The 22,274-nt window shown below is 50.4% G+C and overlaps 3 protein-coding genes across 5 annotated transcripts; 1 reads left to right on the top strand and 2 right to left on the bottom strand.

Annotated features, from left to right (window-relative positions):
* Positions 1-50: 50 nt before the first annotated feature.
* On the bottom strand, positions 51-7,140 carry FTSJ3 (FtsJ RNA 2'-O-methyltransferase 3). Of its 2 annotated transcripts, XM_053567873.1 has the most exons (21): positions 6,907-7,140; positions 6,709-6,801; positions 6,446-6,551; positions 6,067-6,113; positions 5,864-5,943; positions 5,143-5,242; positions 4,851-5,045; positions 4,659-4,774; positions 4,439-4,543; positions 4,266-4,366; positions 3,950-4,030; positions 3,734-3,868; positions 3,465-3,600; positions 2,198-2,379; positions 1,978-2,092; positions 1,619-1,902; positions 1,306-1,391; positions 1,125-1,224; positions 823-1,006; positions 639-733; positions 51-559 (listed from the first exon to the last, which is right to left on the bottom strand). In XM_053567873.1, exons 2-21 carry the CDS (start codon positions 6,773-6,775, stop codon positions 367-369), a joined length of 2,508 nt encoding a protein of 835 aa, XP_053423848.1. In that variant the 5' UTR covers positions 6,776-6,801; positions 6,907-7,140; the 3' UTR covers positions 51-366. The 2 variants fall into 2 exon arrangements, with proteins under 2 accessions (XP_053423848.1, XP_053423849.1); XM_053567874.1 differs by lacking the exon at positions 6,907-7,140 and having other exon boundaries at positions 53-559; positions 6,168-6,551; positions 6,709-6,749.
* A 105-nt stretch (positions 7,141-7,245) lies between these two features.
* On the top strand, positions 7,246-11,881 carry PSMC5 (proteasome 26S subunit, ATPase 5). Of its 2 annotated transcripts, none has more exons than XM_053567894.1 (12): positions 7,246-7,367; positions 7,933-8,004; positions 9,471-9,540; positions 9,780-9,877; positions 10,051-10,107; positions 10,183-10,413; positions 10,719-10,845; positions 10,933-11,123; positions 11,204-11,302; positions 11,382-11,492; positions 11,588-11,674; positions 11,782-11,881. In XM_053567894.1, the coding sequence occupies exons 1-12, from the start codon at positions 7,344-7,346 to the stop codon at positions 11,833-11,835; spliced, it is 1,221 nt and encodes a 406-aa protein (XP_053423869.1). In that variant the 5' UTR covers positions 7,246-7,343; the 3' UTR covers positions 11,836-11,881. The 2 variants fall into 2 exon arrangements, with proteins under 2 accessions (XP_053423869.1, XP_053423870.1); XM_053567895.1 differs by lacking the exon at positions 7,246-7,367 and adding an exon at positions 7,498-7,719.
* A 52-nt stretch (positions 11,882-11,933) lies between these two features.
* Positions 11,934-22,016, bottom strand: SMARCD2 (SWI/SNF related, matrix associated, actin dependent regulator of chromatin, subfamily d, member 2). Its single transcript, XM_053567883.1, has 13 exons — positions 21,457-22,016; positions 16,870-17,054; positions 16,628-16,670; positions 16,399-16,521; positions 15,307-15,462; positions 14,845-14,940; positions 14,609-14,710; positions 14,023-14,184; positions 13,756-13,853; positions 13,444-13,579; positions 13,147-13,269; positions 12,933-13,034; positions 11,934-12,859 (listed from the first exon to the last, which is right to left on the bottom strand). The coding sequence occupies exons 1-13, from the start codon at positions 21,661-21,663 to the stop codon at positions 12,806-12,808; spliced, it is 1,587 nt and encodes a 528-aa protein (XP_053423858.1). The 5' UTR covers positions 21,664-22,016; the 3' UTR covers positions 11,934-12,805.
* Between the last annotated feature and the right edge of the window lie 258 nt (positions 22,017-22,274).

The raw sequence follows: 22,274 nt of genomic DNA on the forward strand, positions 1-22,274 counted from the left end.
TCTGTCATTTCTACTTCACAGCAACACACAGTGTTGAACACTCATCAGAAAAGATATTTCTTCCACTGCCCTGGTTTTATTCAAGAATAGGATGGGGGAAAGCTTAATTGGGCTACAATGAATGCACCCCACACTAAACTTCCCCTTATGGTTTCACACTGACTTTTTATCCCCACATTCTTCATGGAAGGGTTGTAGGGTCTGTGTAAGGACAGTTCAGCGATATTTTCATGGGAGACTGTCCTTCAAGCAGACGGCTTCCTCTCTGCTCTGGACCACCATGGGAATTCTGTACCCATGCAAGCTGGCCAGGGCGGGTCATACCACCTCTCCCCTTAGTCTTCTCAGAGGTCCGGTAAACACTGCTCACTTCCGCCTGTGTTTTTTCTTTTGCTCCTTACGCTGCTGTGCTCTTTGGTCCTTCTTCATCCTCGAGTCCACCACCTTAAAATGGCCTCTGACTCCAGTGGGCCGGCGCACCTTCTGGCCCACTCCTTTTTTTGCTACGACATACGTAACTTGGCGTTTTTCCTTGCCAAGTCCAGCCTTCTTATAGAGACTACAGAAGGAAGAGAATAGGTTAGGGGCTTGTTTTCTGCTGCTTTAGCCTTGCCCACTTGTGGTGTCTTCCCCATTACCTTCGCAGCTGTGCCACTTTCTCTCGTTCTGAGATGTCCACTGTGTTCACCACAGCTTCTGCCTTCTTCCTGGTCTGTTCCAGCTTTTTCAGCATCTGGGAGAAGACCTCAGTGAGATGACCTGTTCCCCATTCCTGCCCCACTAACCCCCAATCTCAGGCAGCTACTTATTCCTACCACTTACCCTCCTTTTCTTTCTGGCCTTGGCCTCAGCCACTTTTTTAATGGGACGAGCATTGATTTCTCTCCAGCGCTTCCGGTAATGCTCTACCTCTTTCTTGTCAATAGGCAACTGCCGTATCCGGTGCTGCTTTTCCTCCTGCACAAACCACTCTGGAAGCTCCCCTTCTTCCTCATTAAATGAATACCTGGGCAGAAAGGACACCAGCCCAGTAACCAACCACTTCAGGCTATCTAAAAAAGAAAGCATCCACTTACCACATCCTGGGCGACTTATTTCTTCTCATGATTTTCTAGCCTCCTTACCTGTTGAAGGAATTATCTATGAGGTCTCTCTTGGCCTTTTTGGAAGAGGCAATAACAGCACCTAAAGCAAGGCCTTCAGCATCAAGTATCCGATGTTTGACTACAGTGGGAAGGAGAAAAAGTCAAAGCTTGATTCCCAACCATGACGCTTTGGTCTCATTCCACTATGTGCAAAACTCACCTGGGTCTTCAATAGGCACTATCTCAAACCCATCATCATCTGACTTAGGCCCACGGTTGCGCTTCCTACCATGGGGTGCCTCCCACCTGTGAAAAGGGGAGAACCAGAGTGAATATCCAGCACTCTTACACCTCACCTCAACTCCTTCCTGTTTACAATCACTGAGGAATCTTAGAAAAATCCTGCCACCCAAGCCATACCCCAGGACCTGTTCCACCAGAATCATTAGTACCCTGTCTGTAGCCAGGGTAGAGAAATGGTTGAAGTCACTGTTTCCTTGCCATTTCTTCTCCCATCAGCTATAACCACTCACCTTTCTTCATCCTCACTGCTGCTACTATCACCACTGTCTGAAGTGCCATCTCTTTCTTCCCCTCCAGGGCCAGTGGCAGCTTCTGTCCCTGAAGAAGCCTCTGTCCCCTTAGAGGCCTCATCATAGCAATAGAGAGACTTTTTCTCAGTCTTCAAAATGGAAGGTGGTAGTGATGGCAGTGGCTGCTGCTGCTGCTGCCCCTTCCGACGGCTCTCGTACAATAGCTGAGCTTGGCTGATCTCCAGGGCCTCATCAGTATGATCCTCAATCCCACTGAAGCCTTCCTGGGGACGGGGCAATCTTTAGCCACCTTCCTTCCAGGGAATGGCAGTTTGTCAGTCTCGCCCCCTGCCTCTTACCTTTGAGAACCACAGGGTGGCTTGTTCTTCCTGTAGCACTGCCTTTTCCTCCAGTGGTACCAGTAGTGGATTCTCTCCTTCCTCTTCCTCTTTATCGTCCACTTCATATTGCACACTGTATACCCAAAGGAAAGTCGGGGGAGGGCTCAGTGACCCTGAGTGCCTGTACTCCTTGCTCCTCTACTCCCTCTAATGTACAGACATCACCCCCCTATCTTACTGCCTCTGGTCCTTTAGACCTTGATGTCCCCTGACTCCTGCCAGTTCTTCTGGATCCAGGTCACTATCCAGAGATGTATCATCATCCTCTTCAACGTCTGACACATAAATGTCATCTCTTGGCAGATCGGACAGAAATGTGTCTGCAGCACTCATATCCCCTTTTGTCACTTCCTCTAACAACTGAGGTTTAACAGAAAAAAAAGAGATCAAGTATTGAAAAGGAACATACTACTTTTTCCCCCTATGTCTGTTATTGATCCTCAACAATGCTAGGAAATACATTGGCGGCAAATATATTATTTCCTTATACAGACAGAAAAGTTACCTAGGGAAGTGACAGGCCTGTTTAAAACATCCCATTCTAGGGCGGCGCCTGTGGCTCAGTGAGTAGGGCGCCGGCCCCATATACCGAGGGTGGCGGGTTCAAACCCAGCACCGGCCAAACTGCAACCAAAAAATAGCCGGGCGTTGTGGCGGGCGCCTGTAGTCCCAGCTGCTCGGGAAGCTGAGGCAAGAGAATCGCGTAAGCCCAAGACTTAGAGGTTGCTGTGAGCCGTGTGACGCCACGGCACTCTACCAAGGGCGGTACAGTGAGACTCTGTCTCTACAAAAAAATAAAAAAAAATAAAAACATCCCATTCTAATTCTAGGCTAGGTTACTGATTTACCCACTCTGCTGTGTTGTTTTTGATGGTAGCACAAACAGGTTTTTATGAGAAGTTTTTTGAGAGTGTCTGTTGCTCATGGAAGGCATAAGCCACTGCACCGGACCAAGGGCCACTATGTTCTAATGCTTCTCTTATACAACAAAGATAAACCGGTTATGACATCTCACGTGGGGTCATTTTGCTTGTGATACTTTTATGTATTCTCTAGTATTAAGCAGAAGTAAACTAATGTGAAGAATGTTGCTGTCCTCTGAGGGAGACCCTGTGTTCACCGTGCTTATAACCCAAGTACTCTGGCTGCCTCTACCATAACCTGAACTCTTGGTCCTGATGTTCTAGTTCTACAAAAATAAACCTATCATGCTCATATACCTTCCTAATGTCACAATTTTAGGTGTATGTTTCTTTTTGGCCTTTGCATCATGAAGCTCTTATTTTTCCCCGTCTCCCCCTCCCTCACCAACTTATCTTATGGGTGAAGACAGAACGATAGCCCATCATCATCTGGCACACTTTAAAAGACATTCAACACCCTCACCTCCAAATACCCAAGCATATCCTCCTGTCTCCTCGATCTGCACCCCAACCCCACTTCACCTGGTGACCCCGGATGGTACGCAGAGAGAACATGCCAGTCTCCCCCTCATCTGCGATGGAAACCCCAGGCAGATCCATCTTCAGCTCCACACGCTCCCGCTGCTTTCTCTGCTCACGTAGTAGCTTCTTTTTCTTCCTAAGGGGATGGATTGAGGGAATAAAACTGCCAAGCTCAAACTTCCTATTCATGCCTTTCATTATCTTCTCCCCTCTCCACACACTGAGGAACTCTGCACAGAAGATCCTCAAGCTCCCTCGGATCTCTTCACCTCTTTAATTCTGCCACCTCCTGAGCCTTCATCTCTGCCAGGGTCTGATTCAGTTGTTCCTCCTCCTCTTCCTCCTTAGAGGGTTGCCTTGTGGTTGACTCTTCCTCATCACCTTCTTCCTCTCCTGAGCTGAGGCTGACAGAACAGTCCAAGGAGTTTGGTTACTTCCCTTGATAACCCAAGTCAACACTTGCCCTGGTTTAGTTCCCACCTCACCTGATGTCCAGTGCTTTTGCTTGCTCTTTCAGCTTCTTGGCCACATATCGCCGAAGCTTTTTTCTCCAATTCAGTAGGGACCTGCCCCAGAAATATTACTGATCTTACACCTTTTATCTCGTTGACCTGCCCCCTTATTTGCTTTAGGTGCACTCTCCAAATCTCAGACTTCAACCACATAAATCCTAAGATTTAGGGCCCCACTCCAAACCTTTAGCACAGCAACATCCTGTACCAGAGTTCCAACATCATGGCGTTCAATTGCCTTACCTTCAGGGGTCCTGGTCCCTATACTGTCCCCTCTCCAACCACATACCTGAGCTCCTTACGCCCTAGCACTTTGATGTCCTGACAGCATGCCCGTATGTCTTCAGTGGTGGCTGGATGCTGGGCCAATTCTTCATCATCCAGCAAGATCTAAAGAAGTCAGGGAATATTTTCAGGCCATGTGTCCGGGCATCCTTACATCCCTTAAGTCTAGGAACTCACTTCGCTGGACTTGGACAGGAAGTCAACAGGGTTGGCAGCTCGAAGGAAGTCAGTGACTGAGGTTCGGTGATACAAAGTGAGGTCACCCTCAGTATAGCCTTCAGCCTTAGGGAAGGAAATAAAGAAGGTTGGGCATCCCCTTCTGGGGAATGTAGGACTCACCAGGCCAACCCTCTCCAAAGTTGCAGGATCTGAGGATGGCCTCATTCCCCAAACATACCTTTGGCTTCTTCTTAGTCACCAACTCAGTAACAGTCTTTGCCTGAACTTCAACTTCCTTGAAGGCAAATTTGGGGTCAAAAAATTTGCTATCAACCTTGTCAGGAGCCAGGAATCCTAAAATGACAGGATGTATCAAAAAGTGTGCTTTGGTAGTTGGGAAGCTGAGTCAAAAAAAGGAAATGATGCCCACCTTGGCAGACTACAAAGATCTCTGCAGATTCATGGCGAGAGGCTTGGGGCTTAGTGGCCTGGATACGGCGAAACAGTTGCTGAAAGATCCACAGAAGAGGCTGATAATCACGAGAACGGAAAACCTTTGTGATGAAGCAGCCACCATGAGCCAAAAAATCACAAGCTAAACGGAGAGCCATCAGTGTCAAATGAGCTGTGGGATAGAAGCAGTCAGCTAAGGACCTCTGCAACCTGTCAGGACATGCCTACCTCCACCCCTACCTCCTCTCCAAGCCCCACACTCCCTGCACCTTGTGAATAAGCATCATGGACCCAACTAGCCCCAACGTTGGGAGCCCCATCATTGAGCACGACATCAACCTTCCAGGTCTTCAGTTCCTTCCTCAGGGCCTACAGAAAAGGAAATGGATTATGGCAACAAAAAAAGAATGGTTAAGAATTGCCAGTGGTGCCTGTAGTTCAAGCGGCTAAAGCACCAGCCACATACACTAGAGCTGGCAGGTTCAAATCCAGCCTAGCCTGCCAACCAAAAAATAGCCTGGCGTTGTGGTGGGTGCCTGTAATCCCAGCTACTTCGGAGGCTGAGGCAAGAGAATTGCTTAAGCCCAGGAGTTGGAGGTTGCTGTGAGCTGTGACAACACGGCACTCTACCCAGGGTGATAGTTTGAGGCTCTGTCTCAAAAAAAGAAAAAAAAAGAATTGCCCTGCTTCTAATTGTTTGTTTAGTGCCCTGGGCCAAATCCTATGCTAGGTATAGGGGACACAATAGTAAACAAAAACAACACATCACACTGTCTTCACGGAACTTACAGTCTATTAGTCCACCTGAAGGGATCTTATTGAAGCTGTCTGCCCTTTCTCCATTCCAAATATTTTCTTTCCTGACTCTAAATAATAGCTGAAGTTCAACTAGGATTATTAAGGATCTTATTATATAGAAGTCATGCAAGAACTTCCTCAAAGCATGATGCTTACATATAAAGGGAACAAGAAAAGAGAAACTCCTATTACCTGCCTGCAACGTTCTGTTGTGATGTCCTCCTGGAGAGTCACTACATTGGGGAGAGGCTTGATAGGCACCAGATCTACTCCTAGAAGAAAATAGATCAGAGTATTCTAAAGGATTGCCTCAAGCAAGGAGGAAAATACAAAATAAAATTAGTACCTCATATATCCACCCCAGAAAACACCCAGGAGAGCCACCTGTTACATACCTACAATAAGACTGGACACAGGCATAAACTTGGCAGCCACCTGCAGCCTAGGAAAGGAATAAACATTAAAATATCTGGGACTCTCTCTTGCCATCCCTTACCAGCGTGATCCCTCATCGGTGTTGTCAGGAGCCCCTGCCAAGCGCAGTGAGTGGCCAGAGTATGTCCTATATTCACATTCCAAGCCTTTTCTTTGCAATCAAGAAAAGAGATTGTCCCCGAAATTTAAAGAGAGACCTATGCTCTGGGGTGCAGAGAAATCTGAAGCTGAGGTTATATATTGTGGAGGAGGATCTCGAATCTCTCAGCCCTCCAACAAAACCCTAAGTAAGCTGGGCAGGGTCAGAACCCATCAGGAGCAAGCCGCTTCCAGTGTTACCATCCCCCTGGCGCAGCACACAGGTCCAGCAATGCTCGGGCTTTCTGCAAGAACTGAAAGCGGCGATTGAGCTGTATCAGCTTGAAAGCAGAGCGCGAACGGTAACCTGGAGTGACGACAGAATCCGGGGAGTGCTTTATCAGCAGGGTTCCTGGTCCTCACAACCTACCACCCCTTCTGAGGAAGAGAAACCGGGGATCTGGAGAGCGGAGGCGCACCAAAGGAAGATCGCTCGCTCGCAGACAGAGCGAACCTTGACCTACCCGTCTCCTTCGCCAAATGATAAAACTTGTCCCGTCTGCTCTTGCCAACTTTGCCCTTCTTGCCCATGGTGGAATGGGCGAGTGTTGCTCAATCTGGAGAGAAAGAAAAAGGAATATCTCTTCCTGGATCACTAGATTCCACTGCTTCCCACTTCACACAGCAGCAGTCACACTCGGGGCCTTGCTTCACACGCTCACCCTAAACCGGTGCCGTTTCCACCACACTTGCAGCTGCACATGCAGGCCACAAGTGTACTTCCGCTTCCGCTTGAGCCCCGGGCTCCGAGGTTTCCGTTTTCCGCCATTTTGAGCGTGGCCACGAATATTCTCTATCGTCTGTCCCCAGGTATTCCAAGTTGAACGTTGGGACCAGGGGGCACATTACAAGATCTAAAAATTTAGTTTCTAGAAAGCAATACTTAGAAGTACCATTCCTTCTTCATTCCCTCTCAAAGCTCCTGTACTCAACAGTTGCCCCTCCCATTATGGGCCCCATATTTATCGTCGTCTCGGCTCACACCCCGCCCATTGACCCGGAACTCTTCTCTGCCGTGGGCATCAAGCCGCAAGCCCCGGCTTCTGCGCCTGCGCGCCAAGGCATCTTGGATGCCGGCAGTTTCTGCTGAAGAAGGAAGATGGCGCTTGACGGGCCGGAGCAGGTATGGCGGAGGCTGCGGCCGGGCAGGGACCGGGGGTGGATGAAGAGCGGGCGTGATCAGAGGTGGGCGGTGAGCTGGCACAGGAGGGTCGGGTGGGTTCAGGTGGGTGGACCCAGGCAGACTGGGGCCGGATCTGCTGTGTCAGCGCTGCCCCTGGCGAGTGAGGGCAGGATGGGAGGGGACGACTCGGTGAAGCGGAGTGAGAGGAGCGGCGGGAGCGGGAACCGCCGGGACTGAGCCGGAGGCGACCCGGCGCCGTCCTTCCTGCTGGCTCCGTCTGTAGTAATATCACCTCGGGTTCGCAAAGCGCCCGGCGTAGAGCGTCTCTTGATTCTTGAGAAAGTCCTGTGAGGTAGGCGGCGTTCTCATTCTCTTATTTTAGTCATGGGAAAAATGGAGGGTTCGCGGGGGATAAGGTTTGAGAACCCAGATCTTAAGCTTCCAAAGCCCAGACTCTTTACTACACAAAGCTGCCAGGTATTAAGCCTTACGGTGAAGTTCCCTGGAAATGGCTTTACCCGTTAGATGTTTAGTCTGTTGTTTAATAATTATCTTGTGTTTTCAGATGGAGCTGGAAGAGGGGAAGGCAGGCAGCGGACTTCGTCAATATTATCTGTCCAAAATTGAAGAACTTCAGGTGAGGCTATACTCCAGAGAAGCTGGGAGGGGGATGACGATCCATGGAAGCAGACTTCTACAAATCCCTGTTCTATCGGGATTGTAGTGGAGAAACGTATTCTTTTTCTGTTTCCTTTTTAGCTAGAAAAGTGTATGTACGAGACGTAACAAGCAACATAAAGTGTATGAAATTATTCTCTCCTTCTCCTCAAATCCCACTCTTTGAAGGTGATGATGTTCAATTTGTTAGTATGTCTTCAAGTGTCAAATTTTAGTGGAAAAGCTACTCCAGCCAAAGGCTGTCCCTGTTGAAAGAAGCCTGAAAGAAAAGGTTACTGATTAAAGGGAAGACAAGCTCAGGAGATGAGGTTCATCAGAAAGGGCTTGGGGCAGGGTGAAATTTGAGTGGATGATACTGAGTTAAAGAATTGGGCCACCCTGGGCTGCCACATGCGCAGCGCATGTGGCTCAGTGAGTAGGGCGCTGGCCCCATATATGGAGGGTGGCAGGTTCCAACCTGTCCCCAGCCAAACTGCAACAACAACAAAAAAAGAATTGGGCCACCCAGTACTCTAGCCTAAAGAGCTTAAACCATAGAAATAAGGGACCAGAGTAATAAGAAAGATAATTACAGTTTGATCTTTGAACTACATGGGTTTGAACAGTGAGAGTCCATTCATATGCAGATTTTTTCAGTGAATATGTTGGAAATTTTCTTAGAAATTTTCAAGTTTAAAAGAAAACTACATAGCCTAGGAATATCAAAAGTTAAGGAAAAGTTTGGTATGTCATGAGTGCATAAAATAAATGTGGATACTAGTATGTGTGTTAACTAGTCAACAGTAGATTTTTGAGTTTTGAGGGAATCAAAATTTCTATGTGGATTTTCACCTTCACCCTTAACACCACACACACATTATTCAGGGGCCAATTCTGGTATAAATTGCATGGAGAATGCCATAAGGAAAATCAACTCCACAGCTGATTGCAGATACTATTTTTGGTTCATCGTTTTTGAATGCTTTTACATGTGATTTCTTTTGTTCATCTCAGTAGTACTAAAAAGAATCAGAGTAGCTGATTCTACACCCATGTGTAGTTTGGTAACAGACCCAGATTTTTATAAGTGGTTTGCCTTAGCTTTACCTCACTTTTAGTTGATAGCATTTGGGCTAGAATTTAAGCTCCTAAATCTTTCCACTGTGTTACCTTCCCACAAGAAACTCACTGTTACATGAGCAAGCTGTAACTTTGTTAGATTATTACTCCTGGACAAGTATTAGTCAAACAGCCTTTTTTTGCTGGCTGCCGTAAAGCTCCAAAGGGGCTCTTTGAGGACAGAACAGGATCATTAGGATCATGATAGAGAATCTGAAACAATATACAGGTGCTCTGTGCCCATTCCCATCTGGAGGGTCTTTGCAGATCCTGCCTCCTACTGTATTCTGCTCTTGGGTAATGGAATTTGTCTCTCGTCCTGCACAGCTGATTGTGAATGATAAGAGCCAAAACCTCCGGAGGCTACAGGCTCAAAGAAATGAATTAAATGCAAAAGGTGAGGGGTAAGGATGCTGTGGCGGTTTGATGCTCCACCATCATCATGTCATTTCACATGTATGTCTCTCTCCCTTGCTCCAGTACAAGCCCCTTAAAAATAAGAACTTTGACCTTTGTGTGTGTGTCTGTATTCTTCCCTTCAAAATGGTGGTTAGTTTATGCATGTTGAATTGTGACCTGGGAAGGGGTGACCCCAGAGGAGAAGCTAAGTGACCACTGTATCTATTTGCCACCTAGTTCGCCTATTGCGGGAGGAGCTACAGCTGCTGCAGGAACAGGGCTCTTACGTAGGGGAAGTAGTCCGAGCCATGGATAAGAAGAAAGTGTTGGTCAAGGTAAAAGCAGCATGACCCCAGGGACTGGCCTATTCCCCACTGTGTTCCCAGCCCTTTGTGTGTAGCCTCAGAGGACAATGTTCTGTCATTATTATGGGATTCTCATGGGTCTTCCTGGGTAGGGATGTTGATTGGTGGCTCTAAGAGAAGGTCATAAGTCCTTGTTTCTGCAGGTACATCCTGAGGGCAAGTTTGTGGTAGATGTAGATAAGAACATCGACATCAATGACGTGAGTATAGCAAGTGAGGTGGGGGTGGGGTCAGCTCTTACTGTACCACTCTTGAAACTTGCCTCCTTCACCCAGGTGACACCGAATTGCCGGGTGGCTCTAAGAAATGACAGCTACACTTTGCACAAGATCCTACCCAACAAAGTAGACCCACTGGTATCACTGATGATGGTGGAGAAGGTGCCAGACTCCACTTATGAGATGATTGGTGGACTGGACAAGCAGATCAAGGAGATCAAAGAAGTGATTGAGCTGCCTGTTAAGCATCCTGAGCTCTTTGAAGCACTGGGCATCGCACAGCCCAAAGTGAGAAGCTGGGCTTTCTGGGAGGATGCACTGTACTTACTTACTCCTCCTGCCCTGGGCCAACACAAGTGCAGCAGTGGAGAGGTGTTGGGATAGACTGCAGCCTGGTTAGGCAGGTCCTTCCCACTGAAGAGTGGGTAGGGGAAAGATACTTCCAGGCTGAGGTGACTTGGATATAAGCGACAGAAGGGAACTCTTCATTTTTTATATTTCTGGGCATCTAGCAAGCTATCCAATAGTCAGTAAATATTCACTGAGTGAAATGAGGGGCCAGAGACTGCCCTAAGTCTGCTCTCCCCGTCTAGGGAGTGCTGCTGTATGGACCCCCTGGCACTGGGAAGACACTTCTGGCCCGGGCTGTGGCTCATCATACAGACTGTACCTTCATACGTGTGTCTGGCTCTGAGTTGGTACAGAAATTCATCGGGGAAGGTAACCGTAGCTAAGAACATGAGAGACAAGTAGGAGAGGATGTAGCGAGCTCATCAGCTCTCTAACACCAGCTTGGCCTCCACACAGGGGCAAGAATGGTGAGAGAGCTGTTTGTCATGGCACGAGAACATGCTCCATCTATCATTTTCATGGATGAAATTGACTCCATTGGTTCCTCACGGCTGGAGGGGGGATCTGGAGGAGATAGTGAAGTGCAACGCACAATGCTGGAACTGCTTAACCAGCTAGATGGCTTTGAGGCCACCAAGAATATCAAGGTAATACCAGGAAGAGCTAAGGGAAGGCCCTGGGTGACAATGCAGGAAAAGCTTAGCTGACTGTACCCTTCTCCACTCAGGTTATTATGGCTACGAATAGGATTGATATCCTGGATTCAGCCCTACTTCGCCCAGGGCGCATTGACAGAAAAATTGAATTCCCACCCCCCAACGAGGAGGTTTGTGATGGGTAGTGTTCAGAATGGTTCTGATTATGGGGAAAGGGTGTATGGCTCAGGCCCTTCCTCCCATCTCCAGGCCCGACTGGACATTCTGAAGATTCATTCTCGGAAAATGAACCTGACCCGGGGGATCAATCTGAGAAAAATTGCTGAGCTCATGCCAGGAGCATCAGGAGCTGAAGTGAAGGTAACTGGAAGAGGCAGCAAGTTCTGGGTTAAAGGACCACATTCAAGGCCAAGTGGGGTACAGCAACAAGTCCTTAACTTCCTTTTCCTGCTTAGGGTGTGTGCACAGAAGCAGGCATGTATGCCCTGCGGGAACGGCGAGTCCATGTGACCCAGGAGGACTTTGAGATGGCGGTAGCAAAGGTACTTGCTACCATCTTTCCACCTCTGCTGCTGGTGGCTCTGGAGCAGTGGGCTAGGGCCTGTGTTCACCCAGTTCATAACTTAATTCTCATTTGCTGTCTTTCCAGGTCATGCAGAAGGACAGTGAGAAAAACATGTCCATCAAGAAACTATGGAAGTAAGCAGGCATCTTTTGTGTGGATCCCTCAAATAAAGCTGTGGGACAAGCCCTCTAGGATTTCATTCTGTTTATGAGTGACCATACTGTTCAATGATCAGGTCTGGATACCACCAATAAACAAAAGATTTATTTGGGAATTTCCAAACCTGCCAGAAATGGCACTTGCCAAGCTCCAAAGGGCAACAACAATCCTCCCAGCCCCCCTTTCCCCTGCCCTCTACCATGCACACACCCGTACCTTAGGCCATGCTAGAGAACTGCAGTGTTCCCTCCCTCTAGGAGGCTTCACCTTCCCACGCCCAACTATCTGGGGAGGCAGCCCTCTGGCATCCCAGGAGATGATGGCGGCCAAAGCCGCTTGCATAGATTGAGGAAAGAAAGTAGGGAGGCACCAAACAGGGCTCCCTGAAAAACCCCAACTTACCCCTGTATAAAAAAAGTGGCTCCCACATAGAAAATCTTGCTCCCCAAATAGTGCAAATACCCAAAGGAAAAAACCAGCAACAAGGCTGGGTTTGTAGGAATGGCAAAGAACTTTGGTTTAGAAAGGCTTAGAAGAGTCTGGGCTGTGCCTCCTCTTCCTCACCCAGCTCCCCAGAGCCAGCTCTGACCCTCCCCCAGGGGAGTCTGTAAACATGCAAACCCAGCGGCCTTTGGTTCAGAAATGTCTCAGTTACAATGTCAAAGCACAGCCTCCTGCAGTCCTACTTGAGCCTGCCTGCAGGGGGCAGAGGAGGCATCATCTGATAAGAACCCCATTGAAACCAATGCGAAAAGTTAAGTAATAAGGCTGTGGGGACCAAGCAACAAGGAATCCTATCACTACATTTATGTAACTAAAGCTGGGGAGTACAGGGTGACAGCAGACACCCCTCACCCCATCCTACATGTCTGCAGTCTCGGCCAGGACCCAGATGGTGGTTTCCTTCCAGTCTCCAGGGCTGGGAAGAAAGGAAGAGATCCCTGAGCAGTTAGGTCAGACGAATTCCCAGCACCTGTTCCAGTTCTTGCCTTCGCTGCTGCACCTGGAGAAAGGAGAGACCAGTGTCAGGCCTCTGCTACTCAGAACCAAAGGAGACAACTAGAACAGAGCCTCACCTTGGCAAAAATGTGCCTCCCAACTGCCTCCTGGGCCCAGGGCTGGTGGTAGAAAGCAGCTCGTCTCTCCTCCTCAGGATTTCCAATCACATCAGTGATGATCTGCAAAGAGCCAGGAGGAAGGCTGTAGTATATTTCCTACCCCTGAGCCAATCCGCCCCTGGAACTGGAAGAGTAGTGCTAGGGGGTCCCCCTTTAAGAAAGAGGACTACACCTTGAGGTCTCGCCGCTGGGAACGCAGCCATTCCTGGATGAAATCTTGGGGGTCAGTGCTAAAGCTGAGCATGAAATCCCTCTGGGTCTTCAGCTGGTTGATGGACTCAATGGTCTCATGGATCTGGGGAGGGTTGCATGTGTTAGACTGGGCCTCCAGTCTGTTCTCAGGTCAAACCCAAAGAACTGAGGCAGAGATGCCACCCCCAAGATGACATGTGTTTGGAAATGCTTGACAGCTGGCCCACCCCCATTCCTAGGTCCTGGAGTAGGTCGGAGAAGCAGAGGGTGGGCCCACCTTGACATCAAGGGAAGCGATCTCCTGCTGATTGGTGGTAGAGGCTAGAAAATTGCTCATCTGGGCTTTTAGTGGATCATCGACCTCCACATCAATGTCATAACAGGCCGTCTTCTTCTGGTCATTAGGGTCCACACTGCAGGCAGCCCACAGCAAAGGAAAAGGAAGCACTATGTCTTAATTCTACCCGCCTCAAACCTATTCTGGGTACAGCAAGAAACCAATCTGCTGCTGTTCTCTTTGGCTTTGGTTCAAGCCAAGGATAAATCTGCTCTTTAAGATGAGCCTTCCCATTCCCTACCTTCCATTTACCTAATGACATGGTTGATGACAATGGGGTCCGGATGCTGTAGCAACCCAGCCAGCTTCATGGGAATCTCAGAGAAACGGAGTCGGCCACAACTAAAGATCTGAAGAGAGTACCAAAGACTTGGTGACACCCTTGAAGGCCACCAGGGAAGTGAAACTTGTGTGGTCAGAAAGGGCAGCAGTCTGAAGACTGGCCAAGAACTAGCCTGGCAGGGCTTGAGAATAGCAGACAAGATGGGCAGAGAGAACAGAAGATGACATCTGGCTAACCTGGCGGAAATAACGGTTGCAATTGATATATTCTCGTTCATGCCCATCTTGCAGCTGGTTGTGTTTGATGTAAAGCCACAGGGCCTGCATGATGGCAGCCCGTGTCTGTGTGTGTACTCCCAGCAGCCTCGCCAATCGGGGGTCCAGTTTGTACTGAGGTGGCTGCAGATGGACACAAGGAAGTCAGAGGATGGGCTCTTAAGAAGCAAAGCAGGCAGCGCCCGTAACTCAGCGGGTAGGGTGCCAGCCACATACACTGAGGCTGGCAGGTTCAAACCTGGCCAGAGCCAGCTAAAACAACAATGATAACTGCAACAACCAAAAATAGCCGGGCATTGTGGCAGGCTCTTATAGTCCCAGCTACTTGGGAGGCTGAGGCAAGAGAATCGCTTAAACCCAAGAGTTTGAGGTTGCTGTGAACTGTGACACCATGACACTCTACCCAGGGCGACAGCTTGAAACTCTGTCTCAAAAAAAAAAAAAAAATAGCAAAGCAGGAGAATAGGGCAGGGACAGGAAGGTCTCTAGAATCCCCCAAGATACGTGCCCCTGTAGCCCCAGACATGACCACAGGGCATCTTGTCACCTGATGATCCAGCATGAGCAGAAGAGTACACTTGACATTCAGGTCTCCGGGCCGTTTTACCTGGAAGCCATCTGTCTCCTGGGTTGTGGGCATCCGGTGCCACTGGCAGGGAGAAGAGGAGCAGAGCTTATCACCAAGGGGATGGTCATGAACACACGGCCCTCTAAGAGGACCAAGGCCATTTCTCTGTCCAGCCGTCACATCAGCCTGTGCTTAGTGCCCAGGTCTACACTCACCTCCACCAAGTGATTGTCAGGCCCATACAGTTCCTTGTCCAGCTCAATGACAAGGCTCTTAAAAAATGAAGAAAACTTCCTCTTCTGTTTGCTGGGCTAGGAATAGAAAGGGATATGAGATGGGACTTGCTGCTGAGCTCTAAACCTAAAGCTATGCTAAACACACAAAAGAGTACTGTTTCAACTTGAGCTCAGGGTATGGAGGATTCCTGGGTCCTAGAGGAAGCAGTCAGACTCTGGGCAGAGAGGCTGGAGGCAGGGAAAAGGCTAGGGAGCCCCACTGCCAGCCAGTGAGGGATTTTAAGATAACTACTGCCATCTGTAGAAACATCGTAAAAACCACACAAGTCCATCTCTGGGAGCTGTGGCAAGCAGCACCATTAGCAGTGCCCGGGAGCAGCACCTCCTGGGAATGCCCAGTTGTTTAGCCCATCTCAAACCTGCACCTCCTTCCCAACTCACGTCATCCAGCAGTTTTCCTTCTACTCGGAGTTCCCAGGAAGCCACCTTGTCTCCTGCTGGGGTTCCCCCAGGGGTCCCTGCAGTTCCTGTACTATCACCTTCTGCCTTGCTGGGACTGAATGTATTGGAAATGTAGATCCGAAGTTTTCGCTTTTGCTAAAGAGAGAGTGACAACTAGAGGTGGACCAAAATATTGGAAAACAATGCTACCCAGTCTTCTCATCTGAAATCATTCAATAGTCAGTATCAAGCACCATGGGCCAGCCAGGGACCTTGTAAGGCACTGGGACCTGGAAGTAGTAGGTCCCAGCCCTAAAAGAACTCACAATTTTATGGGGGAAACAGATGCATCACCAACAATGCTAACACAGTGGGCCAGTGGTATGCATTGACAGCTCTGAGTCCGTAGAGTACCACCAGGCAAATCAAAAGAAGCCTCTGGCTCAGACTTTAAATGAAATGCAAATACGAATCATGCCTCCAAAATATCCTACTCTCTGGGAAAGACTTTACCACTCAGGTGACTATTCTAGATTATTAGAAAAGAAACTTCTCTAAGGATGGGCAAGGAGAAAGGAATACTTCTGTTCCACCCGTTAGTTTAGGAGGTTTCAAACTTTTGATCATAATCCATAAAATGTACATTTTAAATCATGACCCTGGACCTGCGTGTACATATATAAACATCTCAAACAAAAATTTCGTAAAAGAATACCTTCATTAGTATGGTAAATAATACTTTGAAGTTTTTTTTATATTTTCTACCATTTTTATTAATTTAAAACATATTGGCCCCAACACATTGAGTTCATGCTCTACTAATGGGCTGCATTCTTTTTTTTTTAGACAGAGTCTCACTATGTCACCCTCGGTAGAGTGCCATGGCATTACAGCTCACGGCAACCTCAAACTCTTGGGCTTCTCTTGCCTGAGCCTCCCAATTAGCTGGGACTATAGGTGCCCACCACAATGTCCAGTTATTTTTTGTTGTAATTGTCATAGTTGTTTAGCTGGCCCAGACCAGGTTCAAACCTGCCAGCTCCAGTGTATGTGGCTGGCGCCCTAACCACTGAGCTGAGTGGCTCCACATACCGTCAGAGGCTTTTTGATGGCCTCCTGGATCTCCATCCGCTTACGAGCAATGGTCTGGTCCAGCTTCCGCTCAAAAGCCAAGAGATCCATGTATGCCTGAGACTCTGGGACAAGCTCCCGAATCTGGAAGTAAGAAGGAATTCATCTCCCTTCCCAGAGTTGGGAGAGATGGATTCCCACCCCCAGCCAGCCACTGGACAGGCCTCCTAGACCTCCTGCCAGCACTTACTCGCTGAGGTAGAACCTTATCTGCCATCTTCCTCCTCTTTAACCTGGGGAGGACAGAAACTCGTTTTAGAGGTCAGTGGTCGACAGGACACTCACCCTCCCGTCTACCCCTTCAATCCCCAGGATCTTCCCCCAGAATAGCCAGGAGTCCTCCTCAGTCATAGAAGCCCTTAGGATAGAAGGAAACCCTCTGTTACCACCAGAGCTGGGCTTGGCAAGGTGGGAGAAATAGTATGGTCTTACCCCCGGCGCTGGGCAGGCATTGGGGGCTGGGCCTGAGGCACAAGCAGGCGTTTTCGGAATGGATCCATCATGGTAGGTGGCATACCAGGTCGAAGTGGAGCAGCTGTGCCAAATGGGGAGCCAGCAGGAGGTACCACCTGCAAGCCAGCCATGGGCATCCGGCTCCCTGGTGACATGCCAGGTCGCTGGGGGAAATGAGCCCATGGGGGTATATAAGTCAAAGGCAAGGCCCTTTGGGGCCCATAGCCCATGCCCTCCATCCCTCTCCTCAGCCAGGTCCAGACTTGAGCGGCACACTCCAGAGCCCTGCAGACCCCTACTGGAGTGCCAGGAACAAAGGGGAGTGGGTGCCTGAGCACAGGGTGTAAGCCATACCTGCCCCACCCCTGCAACCACCCTGGCAGCTGTGCCAACAAATGAGGCCTGCTAGAGCCCGGGGTGGGAAGAGAGTCCTGCCTGCAGAGGGAAGGCCCTGGGAGAGCTTTTCAGGGCCCATCACAGCATTTCGGTTCCAGTATGCTGTGCCCCTGCTCCCTGGGACCAACCAGCCTTGAGGCACTCCTGTAGTCCTACGAAAGTTCCACTCAGCACTGACCTCCCTCTCCTGCCTCCATTGTGAGAAGCATGGCATGAGGGATATGGGGGGCGGTGTCACAGTCAAGTAGAGGGGTATAGTAAGTACGATACAAAGAGCCTAATAGCACACAGTCCCAATCCCCATCCCCCATCGCCCAGCCTGGTGTGTGTGACTAAGGGAGAAAGGGACCCGCAAGCCCATTAGTACCCCAGGTGAGTGAGCAGCAACAGGATGACTTGGAACATGTCCCAGCTGGTGGAGAGGGGGGACATGGGTTGAACAGAGACCTTCTGGTCACCATATGGCCCCTACCCACAACCCAGAACTGGATCAATCCTTCTCTCTCCTCCCTACTGCCCCTATGCCAGAAGACCCTGAAAGGGAAGCTGTGGCTCCTGGGTGACCTGTGAGAGAAAAAGTATCTGGCAGCCAGGACTGGCTCAGCCTACATTTAGCCCTATAGCAATCCCAAACGGAAGAATGGGAATAAAATTATCCAGGGATGCAGGGATCTGGGTAACAGAAGTAACTTTTTTGGGGGGTGGTGGTGGGGGTAATATGAGGGCACATACAATTAGGTTACATTGTTTTTATTTCTAAGGAAGGTCCAAGTTGTAGTTGAGTCCTTCACCCAAGGAAGTGCCCCCATATACCCATACATTGTAACTGTGAGAAATAGCTTCTTTTGAAGGCTTCAGAAAGATTTCCCATCTGAGGCCCACAGTTCCCAGTGCTTCTGCCCCTCATCCCCTTCCCCATGGCTGCTGCCTGCAAGGCCTGTTTGGCAGCTCTGCCTCGCACACACTGTCCCTGGCAGCTTCACAGGTCTGGCCCCAGGGCCCAGATTATGCAACCAGCACAACCAGCCAACTAAGCCAGGCTGGGTGGAGACTCGCACCAAATCAGAGGAGCCTCCCCAACCCCAGCATCACAGAAGATTCTTCACCCACCACCTCGTCTATCACTAAACCCATGCCCCCATCACAGAGAGTCAGGTTCCTGATCAGATGCAGAGATAGAAAGAGACCCTGAGGGGGGACGTGGGGAAGGTGAATGGAGGAGAAGGGTGAAGGGAAGCACTTGGGAGGATGAAGAGTTCAAAGACCGGGCTCTGGGGCCTTGGGAGTCCTGCCACAGGTCTCTCCCAATCAGGAAGAGATTCATCAGAGCTGCTGAAAGGCAAAAGACAGCCTATTTCTCTGCCTTAATTGAGCAAGGCCAAAGATTCTAGGAAAAAAAAAAAAAAAGCGCAGTGTGGCCACAGCTGTAAGCCCAGGCCCCAGACATCCCAGACTTCAGTTTTTCCCAGGGCCTGAGACAAACAGGAGGAACTGCTGAAACAGCAGAAACTGCAGCATATGAACGAGAGCCCTGTGGTCCCCACAAAACTACCCACGGGGCCTTCGCAAAACCTGTAGCACCACCCACTCCTCCTGGGCAGGTGCTCCAGTAATAGGAAGTCCCAAGACAGGCAACACAAACAGGCAGGCCCTGAAATAGGCCCCACCCAGACATCTGCTCCAAACTTCCAGGACTCTGAGCCGCCATATCAACTCAGGGCCCCAGGGGAAGGCTGCTCACAGTTCATCAAGTCCCAGCTTAGCCTTGCCAAGCTCCCCACCTGGGCTTTGAAGCACCAGTAACTCCTCCCCTTCAAAAAAAAAAAAAAAAAAAGTCAGGAGTTTTAACAAAAACAAACCCAAAGCCCATAACTCAGCCTTTCCAACTCCCTACCTGCCAAAGGACTAGGTAAGCCTGGCTCAGTCCCCTGAGCCACCTCAGCAGGGAGCAACCTCCTCTCCTTTGGTCCAGCAGTCACCCGTATTCTAAGCTGAACTTACCAACACCCAGGAGAGCAGGACAGCAGCTGGGCCTTATGCTGCAGCCTCCAGGTGATGCATCTAGGGCTCAGATGAGCATGCTTTGCCCGGCCCTGAAGCCTGTGGTCCTGATGCTCCTAGTGTTTGGGCCTAAGGACCTTGGTTGGAGGAAAACATACTACCCTCGCCCCCATGAGTAAAAATTCTCTGGAGTGAACTAATAATCTGTGTTTTTTTTGTTTTTTCCTTTTTTTTTTTTTCTAAGCTCCACAGGTAACTGTGACACACAGCTACAACCTGTCTGGAAGGAGGAAAGTCATCACTTTTCTTTCAATAGGCTCCCCTACTGGCCCATCTTGGGCCCTCACATCCTTGCTCTTCCAGCTCATCTGATGAGCCCTAACAGACAGGAGCCCTTCTGTTCCTCAGATCTCAAGTCCCTTCTCTTGGAAATCATACAATTGCACTCGGAAAGATGGCGAGCATGATCCTTCTTGAACTTAGCTGAAGATAGCTAGTTGGGTTCTCCTTCCTAGCGGGGAGGAGGAGAGAAGCTGGTGGGATGGGAAGCCCAAGCTCGGGGCCATCTCCTACTTCCCCACACCTAGACGCACAGGGCTACCCAGCCAGCCAGCCTGGCCTTGCTAAAGTGCCTGAAGTGCCTAAAGCCACTCCCCTCTAAACATGGTGGAATCCATCCTCTCAGGGGCTTTCCCAAGGGCATATTTCCTATGGGTTGCATGCCAAGGAAACTGTTTCAGGTCTCTCCAAGGCCAAAGACCCACAGGAGGCTCCCAGGCCAGGTCTCAGGCGGCAGACCCAAAAGACTACAGCGATTGATGCAGGAACCCCTCAGTGATACCCTGAGGGAGGGTGCCCATGAATCCCCAAAGGAGAGAACAAGATGGGAAAAATGGTACCTCAGCTGGAGTCCTTGGGACCAAGTCTATCTCTGCCAATACCCAGACCCTTTATTTCCTTTTGGAGGAGGAGCAAGGAGTAAGAGAGGGGAAAAATCATTGTCCCCAGTTAAGCATCTCCTTCGAAAATGAGGGCTCAGGGGTCCTGGAAGGTTATGTGTACCCCATGAGGATCCATTTACTTCTGGGACCTTTACCTGGAGAATGCCCCAATGCAGACCTTGGAAAATTAGCAAGAAGCCAGCGACAAATGCTGGGGCACCTGGGTTAGGATAGGGCAAAGTCAAATATGGACAGGGAGTGAGGAAAGGATGGACACAATTCTCAAGCATTCTGGGGTAACCTGAAACGACAGGCTATAGAACCCCACCACCAAGGTCAGTCTAAGTTCCTCACACACTAACCATAAGTTTCTGCCTCTCAATGGCCTTTGAAGCTGCAACCTGAGAATCTCTTTTCAAAGCCAAACTCTAAAGGGGTCAGGACGGCACCCTTTGAAGCAGCTCTTGCAGAATCCTCCAGCCTTAGACCCGCAGGACTTAGAGCCACTCTGCTCCTGCAGACTAATCAACTCCTGGACACCATGACACCAGGCAGAATGCCCAGAACAAAGTCTGCCCAGAATGGTCTGCTACTAAGCTGAGCCTTCAGGCCTGGCCACCACCATCTCTGTTCTAATCAAAGGCTCCTGGGTCTGCCCCTGCACAGGCAGGAATCCCCATGCCCTAGCCTCAGCCTGCCAGTAAGAAGTCAGGCCTCCTTGCTTCTCATTAGCAGCTGGGAGCCATCTCAGACAAATTCTGCCACTTCCCAACTACAAAAAACAGGGTAGGCTTAGAGTGAGACCAAGGCCAATGCAGGGTAACCCTGGTTTCTCTGTGAAGGCCATTTTCCAAAACTTTCTCATCACTTCCCAGGCCCCCTACCCCAAGACCTACACTAGATCTCTCACCCCACCCGCCCACAATTCACAGGCCCCCACAACTCTTCGATCTCTCAGGTACTCAGAACCCCCATACCAGGGAAGACTCCAGACCCTTCCAACTGCGTCAAGCCCTCCATTGCAAAATCCCTACTACCTTTTCCTCCAACTTCTCCACTACCATCTAGCCGCAGCCCGCGGCTCCCTGGCCTTGCCCTTCACGGTCTCCAGTGAGTTCCTCACACAGGATCCCTGTGCCCTCTGTTCAGAAGCTCCTGAAGAGCCTCTTTCCAGGCCCCTTCCGTCCCCTTCCTGGGGCGCCCTCGCGGCGCCTTCAGCTCTTCTCACCTGGTACTGCGTAGCGGGGCCCATGGGGCGGAAAGCTGCGGCCCCGGGGCCCCCCACGCCTCCAGCCGGCCCCGGTCCCCTGAGCGCCGATCCGGGCAGCATGCCGGGTCCTGCTGGGGGAGGCGGTGCTCCCAGGGCCGCGGCAACGGCGCCGCCGCCAGGGCTCAGCGGGGGCAGCGGGAACCCGCCCGCGCCTCGACCCGACATCGCTCCGTCCCGTCCTGGGTGTAACGATCCGGACTCCGGGCACTGCGTCGAATCCGCTCCGCGCTCTATGCTCCGCGCTCCGGGACTTTCAGGTCGTAATTCCGGGTTCCGCGGCTTGGTGATCCGGGTTCCGGGATTTCCTAATTCAAATTCCGGAGCTCCGCACAGACCCGGTTTGGGCCAGGGCCGATCTTGATTCCGCTCCTGCCCAGGAGATTCCGGATCCGGGATCTGCTGCGGGCCCTCCTACCGCCCCCGGCCTCTGGAGGACTGGCAGCCGGAGTCCAATTACCGGGAGGCGGCTACTAACTCCCTACCCTGCCCGACCCAACCCAGCTCCAGGCCCCGCCTCCACCTCGCCGCCAGTGCTAGAACACTTCCTCAAATCCCGCCCTTCGCGAGACCCGCCCCCAACAGGCACCGCCTCTAACTGCCAGTCTCTGAGCCCCACCCATAGGGTTAGAGCCGACTCTAAGCTGACGGGGCGGGAGCGGAAGCTGCGCAAGGAAGCGCCGAGCGAGGCTTGTGGTCAAAGGTCGAAGGTGACCAGAGGTCTCCACGGTAAATTGTCTGCTGCTGCTGCTACCCTTTCCCGGTTTCCTGCTCCTGGT

The sequence above is a fragment of the Nycticebus coucang genome, chromosome 18 (genome assembly GCF_027406575.1).
Source record: "Nycticebus coucang isolate mNycCou1 chromosome 18, mNycCou1.pri, whole genome shotgun sequence".
NCBI lineage: Eukaryota > Metazoa > Chordata > Mammalia > Primates > Lorisidae > Nycticebus > Nycticebus coucang.